This window comes from Haliaeetus leucocephalus, unplaced genomic scaffold (assembly GCF_000737465.1).
Source record: "Haliaeetus leucocephalus isolate CR32 unplaced genomic scaffold, Haliaeetus_leucocephalus-4.0 Scaffold339, whole genome shotgun sequence".
In the NCBI taxonomy this organism is placed as follows: Eukaryota; Metazoa; Chordata; class Aves; order Accipitriformes; family Accipitridae; genus Haliaeetus; species Haliaeetus leucocephalus.
Genome location: NW_010972775.1, coordinates 3,608,749 through 3,626,556, shown reverse-complemented (window position 1 = coordinate 3,626,556; position 17,808 = coordinate 3,608,749). Strand labels below are relative to the sequence as shown.

The 17,808-nt window shown below is 38.9% G+C and overlaps 1 protein-coding gene across 1 annotated transcript in view; it reads left to right on the top strand.

The window, feature by feature from the left end:
- The window catches only part of UBE2Q2 (ubiquitin-conjugating enzyme E2Q family member 2), a 52,687-nt gene that overhangs the window by 654 nt on the left and 34,225 nt on the right, over positions 1 to 17,808 (top strand). Inside the window, exons 2-5 of the mRNA XM_010572256.1 lie at positions 706 to 897; positions 2,245 to 2,305; positions 3,638 to 3,836; positions 16,950 to 17,054. Of these exons, the coding sequence (XP_010570558.1) occupies positions 706 to 897; positions 2,245 to 2,305; positions 3,638 to 3,836; positions 16,950 to 17,054 (557 nt within the window). The remainder of the gene's footprint in view (positions 1 to 705; positions 898 to 2,244; positions 2,306 to 3,637; positions 3,837 to 16,949; positions 17,055 to 17,808) is intronic.

Below are 17,808 nucleotides of genomic sequence, written 5' to 3'. Positions count from 1 at the left end.
GGGCGGCCGGGCCCGGGGCAGCGGGGAGAGAGTCCCCGGGCCGGCTCCCCGCCGCGGGGCCATCCCCCGGGGCAGCGGAAGGGCGACGGGGAGAGCGGAGGGGGGCCCTCTATCCCTGCCTGCCTGCCTCCCCCCCCGTCCCTGCGGCCTTTCGGCGAGGCGGCCGGGAGCGTTTTCCTCCCTGCCCCGAGAGGTGGGAAGCCCGGGAGGGAGGCGGAGGGCGAGCGCTTTACTGAGTGCGCCACACCGCCGCGGCCTGGAGCCGGACGGCCCGCCCTGACCCGGGCGGGGAAACGCCGCACGGGCGGGCCTGGGTGGCGGCGGGCCTTCCCCCCGTGGGGGGTCAGCCCCTGAGGCTGAGCGGCGGCGAGAAGGACGGGGAAACTTTTCGTTCTCGCCGTGGTGGAGGGATAAAACAGTGCCTCTGGTCTCCTGCCGAGTAGTTGTTCTGTCGTAGCGGTAGCGTTTAAACTTCTGAAGGGGGTAGGAGCAGCCTTGTCGAATCTGAGGGGCCTCTACCCGCGGTTTGTTTTGGCATTTCTCATTTCTGGCTTTGGGGCTTGGTGTCGTGTCGTCGTCCCCCGCCCTCGCCCCTTAAATTCGTTGGGGTTTGTTTGTTTGTTTTAAACGAGTGGGAGGGAAGCAGAATAAAACGTTCAGTGTTGTGTGCCGTGGTGAAAATCCTCTGTGTTTTTAAAAGTTTAGGGCTTACACTTGCCGAAGGATTTGAATATATTGGCATCTGTGAGTCGTCTACAGGAAAGCGCTGGAGGTTCATTTTTACTGGACTGGTTGTCGTTATAAACGAATTTAAATGCCGTATTGAGATTCAGCTTAAGACTATTGAAAAATTTTGGTTGGGTGAAAATAGGGGTAGTACATTTGGGTTTGAGGAAGGTAAGCTCTAGAGCTTTTTTCATCTTCTTCCTGTAAAAGGGTGAAAGTTCCAAACAGATAGTGTGAAGGTAGAAACATGCATGTAAGTGTAAATATTTGAGTACTGAATGATGAAAATATGCATGCAAACCCGGCAAATCTAATAATCTTGATCAGATCCTTACTTGCCTTAAAATAACTTTATGAAATTAAAGGAGACTTGTTAAGAGGATCTTTCAGGTTCCACAGTTAATTGTCATGAGAAATCAGTTTTGTGGTCATGGGACAGGTGTTTGTTTTACCAGACACTTGTATATACTTGTAAGATGTTCTATATGGTAAAATAAGCAAGATGCTTTGGTGTCCTTGTTTTTAGACATAACCTATCAAGTGACTTCCTTTAAAAGTTTTTGTTGGTTTTTTTTGTTTGGTTGGGTTTTTTTTATTCAGTAGAGAGCATTTCATTGCTGAGAAGTCTGGCTGTTTCTTTCCCTACAACATGATCTATTTCATCAGTCTCTCTCTAAAGAGTAAAATAAAAGGTTTGGTGATTGTGCACCCTCAGTTGCCAGTTGAATTCTTTGTCAAGTGACAGCTAACAGGGAAGCCAGTAGTAAGGCCTGAAGTTTTTGGTGCCTTGGAGTTGTGCTGTAGTGTATATTTACTTTTGAGGCTGCTTTTGTCGTAGCTATTTTCGATAGTAATTCCTTCTTAACTTGCAAAGAAGTATGCCCACTTGTAGGCCTTTGGTTGAGGTGTGTCTAAGTAAGCAAGAAACAGGCTTAGGTCACTCTTGGCATTTTTATGTATTAATGAGGAAACAGTGTCTGCAATCTGCTATTACAGTCACTTGCCCTGAAGGTCAAGAGGTCTTTGGCATGCCATTAGAATTATGGCACACAAACTGGCAAAAAGAACAGGAAAAGAGCTGTTTCAAACCTTAGAGCCGAGACTTCTGCTTTGAAAAAAGGCTGTGTCCAGGCTTCTTGAAACTTCTGTTTCACAGTTGTCCGTGAGCAGCTTGGTGCTTTCCAATGTTCGCTAATTTTTGGCTCTTAGAGGTAGGGGGCTATTTTCCCCCTGTGTTAAAATTAAATGGGAGAGGGCAACCTGAGATACAGAGGTGGCTCTCTTGAAGCAAATGGGCAGCAGGTGGCAGAGCCAAAAAGAGAAAGCTGACCTCTGGACTTCTCTCCTAGTTTTTTGACACAAGTGTTAGAACTCAAAGTATGACAAAAGTGATTTATTCTTCTTCCCCTCCCCTTCCCCTGAATTGAGCTTCTTGGCTCTGACTCCTAATTCCCTCCAGGTCTTTTTCTGTAGGTACTGTAAACTAGAAGAGCATAAGTGTTGTTTACTGTGCTTCAGTGGATCTGCAGGTACTGTGGGAACTGGAACTTCAAATGGTGGTATTAGCAAGTAAAAGCTGGTAAGGCTATAAAGTTGTTGGTAAATATGTTTTCTTGGGGAGATTCACCCTCTGCATCAGAAGCTGTTATCTTAGTGCTCTAGATCTGTAGTGCAAATATGTAACTTTAGCTGTTTGCTTCTTTTAGCCAATTTAACCCCTACAATACTTATCAAGCCAGGATATTTCCCTTACTCGACAAGAGCTTACAGTAGATTGTGCGTTTGGATGCTCAAGAATTCTGTTAAGGGGAAGAGTAAGTACAAAGCTCAGTAATCACTTTTTTCTTTGTGGTTCTGTTTGGGTACCTCAATATTTTACCTAAAATGAAAGCTGTCTAGCAGTGTGTACAGATGCTAAAGTTACTGGATGGAGAAAAAAAACTGCTAGGGAAGGAAGCTTCCAGTAGCTTCTGCACTAAGTCTGAAAAGAGCCCCGATAACTAAGTTGCTCTGATCTTCACAATGGATCTCTTTCTTTTTTCCAGTCTAGAGAGAGAAGGCAGAGGAAAGAGGAAACGTTCTCCTGGAGAGCTGAGGGAGAATGTATGCTTAGGAACTGTGTGGATCTCCATGAGTTTCCTAGACTAAATTCCACAGCTTGATTAGAAGCCTGCCCTGGAATTTCTCACTGAGATGATTTTCTGATTGTCTGCAGTATGAATATGTAGAACTGTCAAAGTTAAGCATTTGCTGCAGCATCCTAGGAGTGGTCTACCTGTGATACTGAGCAGTGCTTGAAATGAAAGCAAGATATATTTTACTCTGTAGCTCTTCTGTTTCTTAAAGTGACAGGCAAGCTTTGTCCAAGTCTGTCCTTCGTGATTTCTGGTAGTGACCCATATTGGAATTTAAATGGTTAATCAGATTATTTTAAAAGAGGCACTTCAGGGTGGAGTCATCCCTGTCAGAAACATTGCTGCTTATTCCTGAGAACTGTCTAATTATTGAACTTGTTCAGGCTGTGTACCTTCACATTCCCGTTTTGTTATGCCAACAGCAGTGTCTCCGTTCTGGAGTCTTGTTTCTGTTTTTCTCGGGTTTCCTTTTTATTTAACAGCAGTATTCCAATTAATCAAGTTCAGTAAACCAGTGTCCTTTACAAAGTATTTGTATTTATCCTGGTCCTGTTCTGCATGTTTTTTGAAGTGGTATCAAAACAGTGGCCTTACCTAGAAGAGTGTGTTTTTAGGTAAGTGTCTTTCCATGCAACTTGTAGTTTCAGTTTCGTACCTTATCAGACTTTTGTCATAGTATTCCAAAGGGTATGTTAGAATTATTCAATCTTTTCCTTGTTACTGCAGGAGAAAGGACTGATTTGGATTGCTGTAAGCATCTTATATTTTCTGTATAGTCTCTTCAGAGAGAAACTGGATATTAATATCTCTCCACCTGTACACAAGACTACTATTGAAATTCTGTGTCCTCAAGTAGCACTTGCAGGTAGAACGGGGTTTGTGCCAGCTCTGAGTGGGAGCAGATTTTGCCCCAAACATATACTGGGCTCTGATGTGCAGTGGTATCCTTCATACATTAACAATTCAATTCAGCTGGTATGGCTGACTCCAGTATACTCTTGCTTCTCTGTTGGAAAGAAGTATCTTCTGCTTTCACTGAAAAATAGCCTGCTGCTAAATCAGACTTAGAAGCTGCTATGAAAGGCTTGAAAAGGTTGCTGTCTACAGATAACTGCAATTGATGGGAGAAGACTTTATTTTCCCTTCTAAACCAGAATCGATGAAAAGATACTACCTATGAAGCTTTTGACAAGTTGGGTATATACAGGAAGTGAGTGTATTAGAACATGCAATAGTTCTTCAAAGGTGTAAGACTTTAATATTAAAAGCACTCCTCGCTAATGCCTAGACAGCTGATAACCTTTTAAAAAGGTTATTTGTACACAGAACTAACCACACAATGAATGAGGCGTTCAGTTCAAACCACAGATTTTTTTTTTTAGATCACTAGACATTCTGTAGTGAGGTCAAGACCTTTGTCTTGCAGCATATGGATACGAGGACTAAAGAAAAGCATACAGAGCTTTATCTTGACAATATGTACTTTTCTAACTTGAATTTGACATACTTGGTGTTTTAAAAAAAGGCACTCAAGTAACTATTTTCAAATATAACTTAAACTTCTCAATTTCTACTGCCTAGTTGTTTTATTTAGCAAACCAAAATTAAGCAAACAAAAAAAAATACTAGAGGAGTTAGGATTTTAACTTCTCTTTGTATGCCAAGTCTGTAATTGGAGAAAGAATATCGCAAAAAGGAGCAGGGGAAATTTTTGTGTCTGGAAGACATAAGACCTTACTTTCTGACACCACAGTTTAGTTGTGCTGTGTGTGAAAGGCTGTAACCAGTACTTCAGGACTTTGCAGGCAGTTGTTCTGTCCCCTCCATAATGTATGAAGTGCTCCTGAAATATCCTTGAAAGCCACAATGGTGGGCTTCAAATATAAATACTAGCTTATGCTGAGGTTTTAATGTACAGGAAATTGCACTTATTTGACATGGGTTACTCATGTGAGTTAATGATACAACAGTTTCTGAACTGGGACTGTTGTGGACCTCAAAAGAGCTCTCCCTGCACTTTGATAATTAAAAGAAGTTTTATAAAAAGAATTATATTCCTTTTACTCAGCATGCTTCCTCATGTTAACTGTTCAGGAGGTTTTTTGTAAAAGAGTGGAAGATACCTGGTAATTTTTGTATGTTTCTTCATCTTCACTAGTTTTTCAGCGACTAACTTAGAGTAGGGCTACTTTGTAACAAGGATTTGCTGGTATGTGATGGTTGCCTTTGATTTGTGTTGCCAGTGAGATTTACTTTGTGTCAAAATTGGAGTAGTGGTATTTGGCCTTGCCAGAGACCTTTGTTATGCTACAAGAAGCAAGAGAATGTACTACTAATCTTGATATTTTTTTTTTTCTTGGGGGGATGGGGGTGGAGGGGTGATGGGTGCAGGGCATGCTAAGATTTTGGCTTTTTTTTGTCAAAGCTTTTTATGAATGAAATGAGAAAAAAAAAAAGGGAGTAGTGTAGAAAGTGTGTTCTATTCTGGAAAATAAAGTTGCACTTCCAAATTCATCGTGGTAGTCTGTCTACAAAGGAACTTCGTAAAATCAGATGTTATTAATGGAGTTGATCAACAGTTTGTTCCCAAAAAAGAATAACTTCATTCTGTCAGACTTATGCAGACTAGAATGACTCTGCACGTGTTTTTTCTGTGTTATGCCAGGTGATACTGTGTATTGATGACATGTCGATATTCCTCAACATGAATTAAAAATTACGATTGCTAGGAAGAACAAAGTATTATTGTTCTGTGCGCTCTGTAATACTGCTGTTGCTCGCAGACCAGCAAAGGCTATGTGCCTTGTGAGGTGGCCAAAATTGAGTTTACTGGATTAAGGACCTGGCTGGCATGTAAAAATTCTTTACTGGGTTATTGTTAATCTGGATCATTTCCCAGTCTGGTTCACTGCGTGGCTGCACAAAACAGCTGTACCGTCACAACAGAGGGCATAGGAATGAGTGAGTGCTATGGAAGACTGCTGAAGCCAGCATTGCCAACAGAGAGCTGCTTGCCAAGCGCTGGCTGAGTCTGCAGCAGCACTTGGGTTCGCTCCTGTGTGGAATATCCGAGCCGGCATCAGTCCAGTGGGCCTACGTGAGTGCCTGGTTTGTTACAGTTACAGCTAAAGAGAGACAACTGGACCAGACTAACTGGAAGTAGTTTGTTTGTGTACTTGTAAGATCAAATTCCTTTCAGGAGAATGGAAGATACAAAGATGGAGACAGTTCTTTAAATAGTTTTATTTAAAAAAAGAGAGGGCAAAACTGGATAGGAACAAATGTTAGTAGAAGCTGATTAACAGAAATAACTACTATTTTAGTTATGCCTCAGTGTGGGCTACTGTTCAGTACTGTCAGGTTGTTTGCCTTTATGTGGTTTTTGAAAGGTTATAAACCCCTGAATTCCTGCCTGAAGTTGTATGGGCTTTTTTCTCTTTGTTCCATTTTTTTTTCTTTTTCTTTAGACTATGAATGGTAATATGCCATTTTTAAGAGATGCGATAGTTTATGATTTAGTAAGCATTCCACTGTATTTCTTCAGCTGCAAGCTCTGTAGGAGAAGTGAAAATGACCTGTCACCAGCTGATAGAAGACAGCTGGAAAATTAAATGACTGATTATAGTAAGGAGAGGATATCTAACATTTAGATCTTGTATCAGCCTGCCTGTATTCAGTACAGTTGAAGCTAATATGATCAGGATAGTTCTCAGTTGATCTTTGCTGGAAACAAGCATACCAGTTAGAGTGTGTATTACTGATTTGTTGCTTCCAGCTGTGATCTTTAAGTGTGGTATGAAAATAATGACCTTACAAGTTTTGTTTCTTTTCTGTTATCTCATGCATACAAGCCATCCTGGTGTATTACGTACCGTAGAGCAATTAGTGCATGGTTTCTTGAGATTTAGTTTGGACTGTATTCTCCTTTCTCCCAGATCTCTAATTTTTTTAACCCCCCCGAGAGAGAGTTCAATACGGTTGCAGATCTTGCAGTAGCTTCTTCAGTGTGTATTCAGAAAGGCAGAAACATAAGCTCTGTCAGAACTTGTATAGTGGTATTAGAAAAAAATTGAAGCGTTCCTGTGCAGTGGTGTTCAAAATACCACAGGCTTCCTTGAATTTTTGAAGTAGGAAATAACTGTGGTAAGAGTGTGGTATTTAACTTATTAATGGTAAACATTGGTTGAACTCCATGGTACTGAAATTTTGCGTGTGGGGGACAAAGTTCCATCTAAATGGCTCTAATCTGAAGGCCAGTGACTTAAGCAGCAGTGAGGGCAGCTGCGTACGTGTTGCTCTGAGGGGAGAGCTTGGGAACCTGGCGGGTGGTGGCTGGAGTGGTACTCAGGTTTAAGAGCAGTAGAGCAGCAGGACCTCTGTTAGCAGTGGGTAAGAATGAAAAATCCTTGTGTCTGCAGATGTGTCTGGAGCACAGCAACTTTGTAAAGAGAAAAGGCAGAAAAGAGGAGAGTTGTTCTCAGAGAGGGGGAAAGGGCACAGTGCCTTTGATGGAAGAGGGGCTGAGTGATTTGAACATTTGAAAGATGTAAATTCCTGAAGGTAAAGAGAATGAAGAGGAGAACATGCTGGATTTCTGAGTGACAGCAGAAGTGACATCAGGCTTTGCATGCTGTGGAGTAACTGTCTAAGTGATAAAGGCAAGAGCAGGTCTGCTAGGAAAATTCTTTTTCAAGTTATGCCAGGGAGAGAGTGACATGTTGCAACTTATTTAAAACCACTTCTTCAGTTCTAGCCGTATTAGAAGGCATTTCTTGCTACTCTGGCTTTGTGACGCTAATGTTGATGATACCTTTCTGAATGTACTTGTCTGTATAGTTGCAGAAGTAGGTCATTAACTCTTGATGATTAGAACGAGCTGATAATTTGTTTCAAGTAACTGGACTTCCTTCAGGAGTTTAGGCACATAAGATACTGTGCTGCTGGTAAAGAAAGAGTGTTGGAGAGACAGATTTGCAAAATAGCTTTCTCTTTAGCGCGTGTGTCTAGCTGCTTATTAGATAAACCATTGCCAGCTTGAGTGCATGTATAATGCACGCATTAAAGAAGAGAACCCCTTGTGGCTGAGGGCTCTAAAACAACCATCCTCTGACAACTGTCAAGACAAGCGTACAAGCACACAGTGGGTTTTTTGTGTGTGAGGAGCAACATAGGTTGATCCAACTGCTGTGAGGTGCTATGGTAAAAATCTGGATTCTAGTCTCAGCTCTACAACCTGCTTCCTGATAAGTAAGTCAGTCTTCGGTGATGGTGTGTTCTTTGCTCCATTTTCAGTGTGGATGATCTGTAACTTTATTTGTTGCTGTTAATAGTATTGGCAAAGGAATGTTCCTTCGCTCACTTAAATGGGTTGATCCTCAACAACAGTTTTCATTTTCAGAGACTACACGCTGCTCTTTAAACAACTGTCACTTGCTATGCTGTTAGCTAAATCATGCTTAGTTTTAACTTAAGAGTTGTGTTTGAGCAGCAGTACATTAACATTAGGTGGATTTTACTTTGAGTCCATACAAAATGTTAAGAGTGTTTGTCTTTTCTGTGAATTTCTTTGAATGGATAGATGGCATGCTGCATTACGATGATGACCTGGAAAATAAAATGTTGTTTCACAGTGAAGATCAATAACTATGTTTTTATCAGAGAAGTGCCTTTTTTGCTTTTATGCTCAAAGTTTGTATTTTAATTCTGTGTAGTTGTGTTATACTGGATGACAAGTAGCCTGCTGCCTTCTATTTGGTAAGGGGAGTGGATGAGGTTGTGACAACTTATGAGAGAGTCTGATAAACCTATTTTTCCAAGGGTAATGTGCATTTTCACATACCAGAATTGTCAATTGGGACATTTTGTGTAGATTAAATAGTTCAAAGAGTGACTGGCTGTAAAAATTTGACCATAAGGTGTGTGAGAACTATGACACCACATCTGCATTCACATTTGTGACCATTTGAAGTGATATTTTGTGCCTTTGCTACTTTGGTTTTATGTGTTCTGGCTTCTTCTAAGGTAATGATATTTAAGCAGCAAGAGATTTAAATGTGTGTACCTAGATAGAGACATGGAAGTAAAACACAGAAGTATGTTAGATTATTTCACAAACTTTGAAATTACTGGCCTCTTCTATGTGCCTATATGAAAGCAGCATTTGCTTAAGTCTTTTCCAGGATTTTTTTTTTCCTTAAAATGTTCTTTTCTGCCTTAGCTTTATCTAAAGTAAAAAAGTTAAAAGATGCATAATAATTTCAAGATAATTCTGTGGGCCTGGGTTGAACAAATGAATTTGTCCAGATGAAGCTGCAAATTACAGGCTTCTTGGGTTTTGGAACAATTTTTACACAAGTGAATTGCCATTGACATACTGTCCCTGTTCATTCTTATGTAACTATGCTGTGGTCACCATCTTATGAATATTGGCACTTGCAGATGCTGCTGAATGTGTATATTGCAAAAAGTGTTCCATAATCTAGGCTTTCAGTTCACTTAAAAACATGCTGTAGTCCATGTGCACTTGAACAGAAAGTGGCTGTAGAAGGTGCAAAGTGGCAGACCATTGCATGTGTGTCTGTAAAAGCCTGATGTGACAGGAGGGGAACTGCTTTGCTCTGCCCAAGAGGATGTCTGTTGTGAAGACAAAAGTAATGTCCATAATCATTCTGTATTCTCTTTACAGAAACATTTCCTTGTGGTTACTTTTGTGGTAGCCTTCTGCAATCAGCAGAACTTGTTTGTGCAGAGAACTGTATTTATTTTTGTTTGGGACAATTTCTGATTGTAGAATGAATTTTACAGGCACCTATAGAGTTGTGGTTTGTTATGGTCTTTTTGTTCCGTGAGGCACACGCCTTTGACCCTTCCTTCTCTAACATGGCTGTATTTAATAACATAAACAAATCTAAAACAAGATACTCTGCTACACTTGCCTCATTCCCTGGAGAGTGTGTGGGAGAGGAAAACCATGACCCTGTTAGTTGTGTTGTTTTAATACGCTCCTGAAGGTATTCAGTTCTGCAGTGATAAGCATATTAGCAGAACCTACACAGAACAGGATTATGGGATTCTTTCACCTACCTCCTGTAAAGGTGCAGGATAATGAAGCTCTTGCCGTCTCCAGGGGTCTGACCAAAGCATGCTGCTTCATCTGGGATTGTCTTGTATAGGCTGTAGTTGTCAAGACAGTCATTAAACTTGAGGGTAGAATTGCAGTAATTTTCTGTGTTTAAAAGAGATATGTTTATTTTAGTCAGTTGAACTTGGTGTCTTGCCAAATATATGAGTTGTAGTAAGTATTCTCACTGAACTGAGCATGTCAGGCTTTGACTTCAGGAAGAGTGTAAGAAAATTAAAGCTAATACAAGCTTGCTTTCTGTGGTATAGAAACAGTTAAAGATCTCTGTTTAACTGAACTCCAGTGAATAAAAGATATTCTTCTGTTTATATGTATTGAGCAAGATAATAGTATGTTGTATACAATCTTAAAATTCAAAAGGAAAAGCAGGTTGAAAATTTCCCCTACTTCAGTAGAGGTGAGTAAAATTCACTTTGCTTTCTCCCTACCCCCAATATTAAATTTTACTTTTAAACACCCCCACCGCCCCAGCATACACTTTTCTTTTAGAACTCTGCATCACCGAACTGTTAGGTTCTTCAAGAAATGACAGTTATTTCATATGTAAAAGTGCCAATTTTTACTTGAACTTGGAAATGTTAGAATATTGTAATATGTTCCATAACTCATTCAGTCTGTACAACAGGGCAAATGATGATGTCTGGATGTTTGAAAATACCAAGTTTTGAGGTTTCAGTAACTTGAGGTTTCTGGGAAATAGTTTTATTGAAGTTTTAAAAAACCTGAGTTGAAAGCGACCCTTCATGCTTTCTTCTTTAATTATTATAGAGAATGGGAGGGGAGGGCAGATGACAGTCTGCTGACTTTTAAAGATTCTTAGTCTGTAGATTTCGCAGGTACTCAAGTACCTAGTGGTAGAAAACGCCTACTTGCATCTTAAGGTGCCTTTGGAAAATTTGGCCACTAATAATGGGAAGCAGTGTGTAATCACAACTAATACTCTTTTAAGGAGATGTAAGTACTAGTGTCTTACAGTCATCAAGCTAAACTTTAGCTTTAAGAATATCTTCTCAATTCCTGATTATTTTTTTTTTGTTAGTATTAATTCTGGGGTTTTTTTTTAGTTTTCATCTAAAGGCAGGCTGACACAGGTGAAAAATTCATAAGTAGTGAATGATTGACTAACAATTGCAAATAATATGTACTAAATCATAGCTAATTGTGTAGTTTAATCTTCAGTATTTTTTTGAATGTTCATGTAGGATGTGTATATGATCCCTAACCAGTGGGACTTGATTTTATTTAAAAAAAACCCAACTAATTCTGCTATTTAATTCAAATAAACTTGGTAGCATCAAGGTGTCTGCTGAGGGAAAGCCATCTATGATTTGAGATCAATTACTTGATGTGTGGTTATAGCTGCAAATGTATTTACCTTGAAAAGACTGCATTAGCCCTCTGAAATGTCTTGTTACATTAGGATTTACTTACTTCATTACCAAGATTTGTGTGAGCTAGAATGGTCTCTTGCTGGCCTTCTCAAAGCAATTAAGCTGTTTAAAAGATCTGGAGTTTGACATTCTGTTGTTTGGAAGTAAGGGGGGGATGGACAAAAAATTTTGGGACTGAGAAGATAGCTGATTTTCATAACAACACTTCTAAGTTTTAGTTGTAGTTGCTGTAAAAAGAACAGAACTAGGTTCTGTCAATGATGGAGATTTTGCAAAAACTTAGAAACAGAAAAGCAATAAAAATGGTTGAATTTTATTCAGCCAATATGGAGTTTAAAAGAAAAAAACACTTTTTCAATCTAAGATGATCTGGAAATTAAAGAAAATGAAGAAGTATCAGCATGTAATTGTAATTTTAAATCATAATGCTGAAGATAGGTGTTTCAATGTGTTTTCCTACCATTTGGCCATGATAAAATGGCTGTGTTGTGTACAAGGAGATGTGGTTACTCTAGTACCTCATAGCAAAGTGTGTGTACAGGTTGTTCTAATCTTAGGAATGTGAGCAAGATGTGTTGTTTTAATTTAGGAACTTCACGATTTCAACAATATTGGAGCAATTTAGAAATACCTCATTTAAAAGTCTCTTACTAACATAAAAATTGTGACGCTGTAGCTTTACAGAACAGGATAAAGATTATATAACATTGCAAGTGAAACAGCCTTATTGTTAAGGATGAGAAAGCTTAGATAGGATATACTTAGATGACAAATCTCTACCCAGGAAAAGCTGTCTTAATGTATGTGTTCCTGGTATCTTCTGTCATTTTTTGCTTCTTTTTTTGGTAAGCAAAGTTGTTAGTAAAATGTAAGTAGACCCTCTTACAGAGGATGCAATGGAATGTCTGAACAGTGAGATTCTGTGTGTATTCTTCTAAAACGCTGTGGTTTTCCGAAATGATTTGATAGGTTTTGAAATTGTTCCAGTGGCAGGTGTGCAGGGCTTTATTCTCTTTGTATTTTGTATGTTTATTAGTAGGCTAAACTATTTTTGCTGCATTCTGTTACAGCAGCTACAGAAGCGTTCGTGTTGACAAAGCTCCCAATCTGTCCTGGTGTTAATACAAAGACTCTCTGGAAGTGATGATCCCATGAATTGTAATTGTATCTGGGTTGGCTGCAAACATCCAGCCTTTGTCCTCAGGCCTCAGTACATGCTAGGTGTGATGTCATCTCAGTGTGTCATGTCTTACTGAGCAATTGCATTAGCTTTTCAAGCTGTATAGCATGCATTAGCTTGTGAAAGCTGCCCAAGTCTAAGCATTGTAGCCTTTGCCTCTTGTGATGAATTTTTGCTTTTATTTGTAGAGAGCAGGAAAATGTCATGTTACATAAAAGATCTCAAGCACTTAATATGGGTGATACCTGTGCAGCTAAGCTAGATTATACAAAATCACTGTATGTCAGCTGTGGAGTGAAAGGCCCAAAATAATGTTGGTTTTTTTAGCCACTGAGAATTAATAGTAAAACAACTGCTGTTTTAGGGTTCCTCTCATGGAATGTTGTCTTCGTATTTGAGAAGCTTGTGTTCCTTACATGGCATAACAACTCAAACCCATCTCTCCTCTCTATAGGGTGCAGATATGGAAGACTTCATTCTCTCAACAGAATTAGCTCGTGTGAAGTTAGTTGTTTGACCTTACAAACCACAAGCTTAGTTTTTCATTGCATGCTATGTGTTATGAACTCATGAGCTTGCTTTATCTCGAGATCAGAATGTTTGAAGTTTGTATGTGAATTCTGTATTTCAAAATACAGTGACTCATATCCGCGTGAAACTCAGCTGTTCCAAAAATATGGATTACTTATAGATCTAGAGAAACTTAGTGCCATTTATGTTTTTTAAGTTAAATGAACATATTTATTGGTAAGTCTGAAGAATTAAAAAGTGTTGCAACAAACTGGAAGTTTGATTGAACTTGTATTTTAATATTAAGCATCTGTTGTGAAAAAGTTGGAATATGCAATTAAATATCCATATTCTAAAATTTGAAGTCTTTTCTGATACAGTTGAGTGAATATACTTGCACAATGTTTAAGAAAAGCCTTTCTGATAAATGCATTGTTCCCATTCATGTTTCAAAAGCTAAAGCAGACTAAAAATTTGAATATTTAATCATTTGGGGGGTATAGTAATTCATATGTACTATACACTAATAATGCGGGCAGTATCAAATCCCAGAATGTTTTCTCACATACAGCAGGACTTGCTTTCATTGCAAAAAATGGAATGAGTTGGAAGGAGAGCAAAGAATGAGGAAGGACTGTCATTCAGTGCAGAAGGCATCAGCATGTTCAAGTAGCCACTGTAATGTATTTAAACACATAGTGGGTTTGCTTGATCATCAAATCTGAACTATCAGTCATGTCCCTGTCTGACAAAGGATTTGTTGCAAGTTTTTTGGAGAACATTTTTGTATAGCCTCCCACCCCCACCCTGACTGGGATAGATACTGTTTGCAACTAACAAATGTCCTGCTGTGGGTTTGTTCATTAAATCCTTCTAGTGGAGAAAGGAGAGATGAATTTGGCAGAAAAGAAGAATATAGACAGTGAAGAATTGAACTACAGTCTGTAAGCAGTCTTCAGATTCCAGATACGGTTTAGAAAAGTGGACTGACAGACGTTTATCTTCTATAAGTCATTGCAATTAATAGACTTGCTTAGACCTGGACTAACATAACTAACAAATGCTTAATTTAAAAAAAAAAAAAGCCAGAAATACTTGTTAGGAGAATGTGCATACACAGTCCAAATGTTGACTGTATCTGGAGAATATTTTCATTCTAATGAGTCTGAGGATTTTAAGAAGCAGATGGCTTAATGCATCTTGGAAAGGATTTTGCTTTTTCTTTGTATATTCTGATGGGAATGTTGGTGTAATCTAAAGTCATAGTAGTAGTGTTTACCCAGTTGCCTTTCTCTTAACCTAATGAGCTGGACAGAGAAGTTCAGGTCTCAAAAATTGCCAGTTTAGACAAGTGTTTGGGCAGTAGGGCCACGGTTAGCAGAGTCTCCCTTCTGATGTTCCCCACTGTGTGTAAAGATCCAGTGAGCAGTATGAAAGTCTTGAGGTAAGAATATTGCACTGTTGCAGAAGACTTTACAGGTAGCTTGTATGTTACTAAAAATGAGTGACATGTTATCAGTACAAAACCTAGAATATCTTTAATGAAATGTAGCTCCTAAAAGTAATAGTTTGGGAACACAACGGTAGCTGAGAATTCAACCTTGTTTCTCCAGCAGTGTTAGTGGTTAGTCTTTTAAGAGTGTCTTAAGTGAAACTGAGGAGAAAATACACTTTTCCAAGGTACTGTATTTGGTAAAGGAAGAAAGTGATTAAACCACACGTAACTACCCATCTGTTTGCCTTCCTTAGCCTTAAAATCTTGGCAAGCTGGGCACTGGACTTGACATGCATTTGAGATGTTAGGCCTTACTTAATCAAGAATAGATATTCTAAGGTCTCTGCTTTGTGTATGGTATGCTTTGAAGTGAAGGTGAAAGATGTAAACAGTTTGTCTTTTCATAAAGGTGCTAGGAATATCATGTATTCTTCTAAGGTATTTTTAGCTGTGATTTAAAAAAAATATATAATCTTGGTGGGGAGATTGAGCTTTTTTTAAAAAAGTTTATGCAAAAGTTTCAGTTTACAGGTGGGAATCTTAGACCTCTGGAGCTAGAACTTCCCTTGAGTATGCTGCCAGGTGAGAACTCTGCTCTGATAGTCTGTTTTGCCAAAGCTGATGTCCTTTATCTAATCACGTGGCTTCTTTCATGAGGTTCAGTGCTTCAGCTAGAAGGTCAGTTAGGAAGTAAGCTTTGCATTATTAAAAGCCAATTCTAACATGCTTGTATTTTTCTCCAGTTTTCAAATGGGTAGTGTTCTGTATCCTGATGAGACCAGTATCTTTGAAAAGACAGAAGATTGTCTAAGTTAGGAAGGTCTGGGTTTTTCTTTTGGGACTTGCACTTTGAGAGCTTGCTAAGGCTAAATTTGCTTGGGAATCACTAAAGACCAGACAGTAACACTGACAGATAGGTGTGATGTCTTCCTTCTGTGAAACTTCTTACTGCTGTCTTGAAAACTATAAAGCAAAAAAATACACAATGCAATCAAGAAAGAGTGTAAATTTGTAAGCATAGTGCATATTTTGGAGTCACCTATTATAGTAGCAGTAGGAACCTTGACTCTTAAGTCTCAAAGAATAAAGCATGATTTGTTGTCTCTGGAATGAGAAATATGGAATTCTTCCTTTTAAACTTCAGTGAGGGAAATGAATGAAAATTCTCTTATAGTCTTTTGTAACCCCTGGGAATATGAAGATAGTATCTGGGTGATAAAACTGAGGTTCAGCAATTTGTCCTCAGCTACTAGAATTTAATCGAATGGGTGAGAAGTGGAGAACGCCTTAAATAACTAAAAACAAAAAAACCCCAAGCATGTCAATGGTATGAAGGGACACTTACTGTTGAGTTGGAAGCTATGTGGTTTCCTCCATCCTCGCAATGTTACCAAACCTGTGTTAGGAAAAAATTGGAATTGCTTTTTGAAACATCTAAAGGAGAGGCAAAGGACTTCTGTTTACCTTTTCGTAGCAAGGGTCTTTCTAGCACCTTTTGAAGGGCTGCATGCTGTGGCAGCTTAGTGGCAGAAAAATCACTTGTCATGGATAGTTTGAGCGGTTGTGGGCCACATCTGTTCCATGCATTGTATGTGCCCTAATCACAACGTGTTCTGCAAAATCAAGTACACTTCCAATCCTGTGAACCCATTTGAATCTCACTGTCACTAGGATGTGTTTTGGCACCTGCCTAACAGCTGTAGGACTCTATTGGTGGAAAAAAGTTATTCTGTAAGCTTTTTTGATAGGGTTGTATGCAATATATTGTTTAACAAAGCTTTCAACAGTGGAAAGTCCTCTATAAGGCTTGACGGTACAAAGATAAAATTGTAGATTTTTGGCATCGTGATCTGCCCATTAACTTGTCCTCTGAGGCAGGAGACTTGAGCTACATTGCTTCAGTCTGAGGGCTAGTGCTAGAACAGTTTGAATAATCCTGGCTGTTGCTTTCACAGATTTTATTTGGAAGAATCTGTATTCTTATGAAAAATTAGCATTGATGTAGTTTTATTCTTTGACATGTACTACTTCTGATTCCATTTTTTGGTAATGATAACCTGCACTGCATTTCTAAATTTCTCCCTCCTGCTCCAGCTACACCCAGGGCTTTAAACTTTTCAGCACTGTTTCTTACATATGTCCATCATCTGATCAATAGAATGAAATACTAGAAGAAGCAGTTGGCTGGATTTCCTTCAAATTCTCTTGTGTTGCCTAAAAATGCTGTGTTAAAAGCTTCTATGTTACCTGACTTAGAGTAAGATAAAAGGCGATGTTAATACTTAGTTGTGAAATTTTTGGGGTGAATGAGTTTTAAAAGCTTTATTTGTTTGTTTATTTGTTGGGTCTTTTGTGTTACTTTTTTTGACAGGAGTCTTACCCCTCTTCATCACCAATATGGTTTGTAGAATCAGATGACCCGAACCTGACTTCAGTCTTAGAGCGCTTAGAAGATATTAAGAAGAGCAATACTCTGGTGAGCAAGTGTTTTCGTTGTTTTGGGTGTTAATTTAGCTTTGTGACATTAACAAACAATTAAATTAGTTCAGTTTGGGGGTTATTTGTTTGGGTTTTTTTGTAAACACAAGTGTCTCTTCCAAAAACATGTGAACCACAAGTAATCCAAAAGATTTGGGGCAAGGAGGAGATGATTTAAATGCTTGCTCTTTAAAACAAGTTAAGTTTCAGCCCCAGTAATTACACAGTTTGAAGTTTTCTGAAAATAATTTGACAGTGAAATGCATGAGAACTTAAAACTACTGAATAAAACTGCTCTTATAGAGTTTTCTTTGCACAGTGATTGATTATGGAGGCAAAAGCTTTGTGTTTTTGAGAATGTGTATTCTCCAAAATATGGCTATAATGGTAACTAATACAAAGAATTCCTGGTTTCAGTGAAGACTTGACCTGATAGCTTCTAGTTCATGAGAATGTTCCTTAGCTAGTGATAAGTTTCAACAGTGTTGTGACTTTGGATGATTGTTATTTAAAGAAAAATTTTTGCACAGATTCTAATGGTAGTTTTGTATTTCAGAAAACTATCAGGCATTATATCTCACTTGAGTACCCTTTTGATGTAGTGATAAGAGCTGTGTGTGTATGTATATATACATATATAAAAATTAACTTTCCCATTTGTCATGGTTTAACCCCAGCCAGCAGCTAAGCACCACGAAGCTGCTCACTCACTTCCCCTCCACCCAGGGCGATGGGGGAGAAAATCGGGGGGG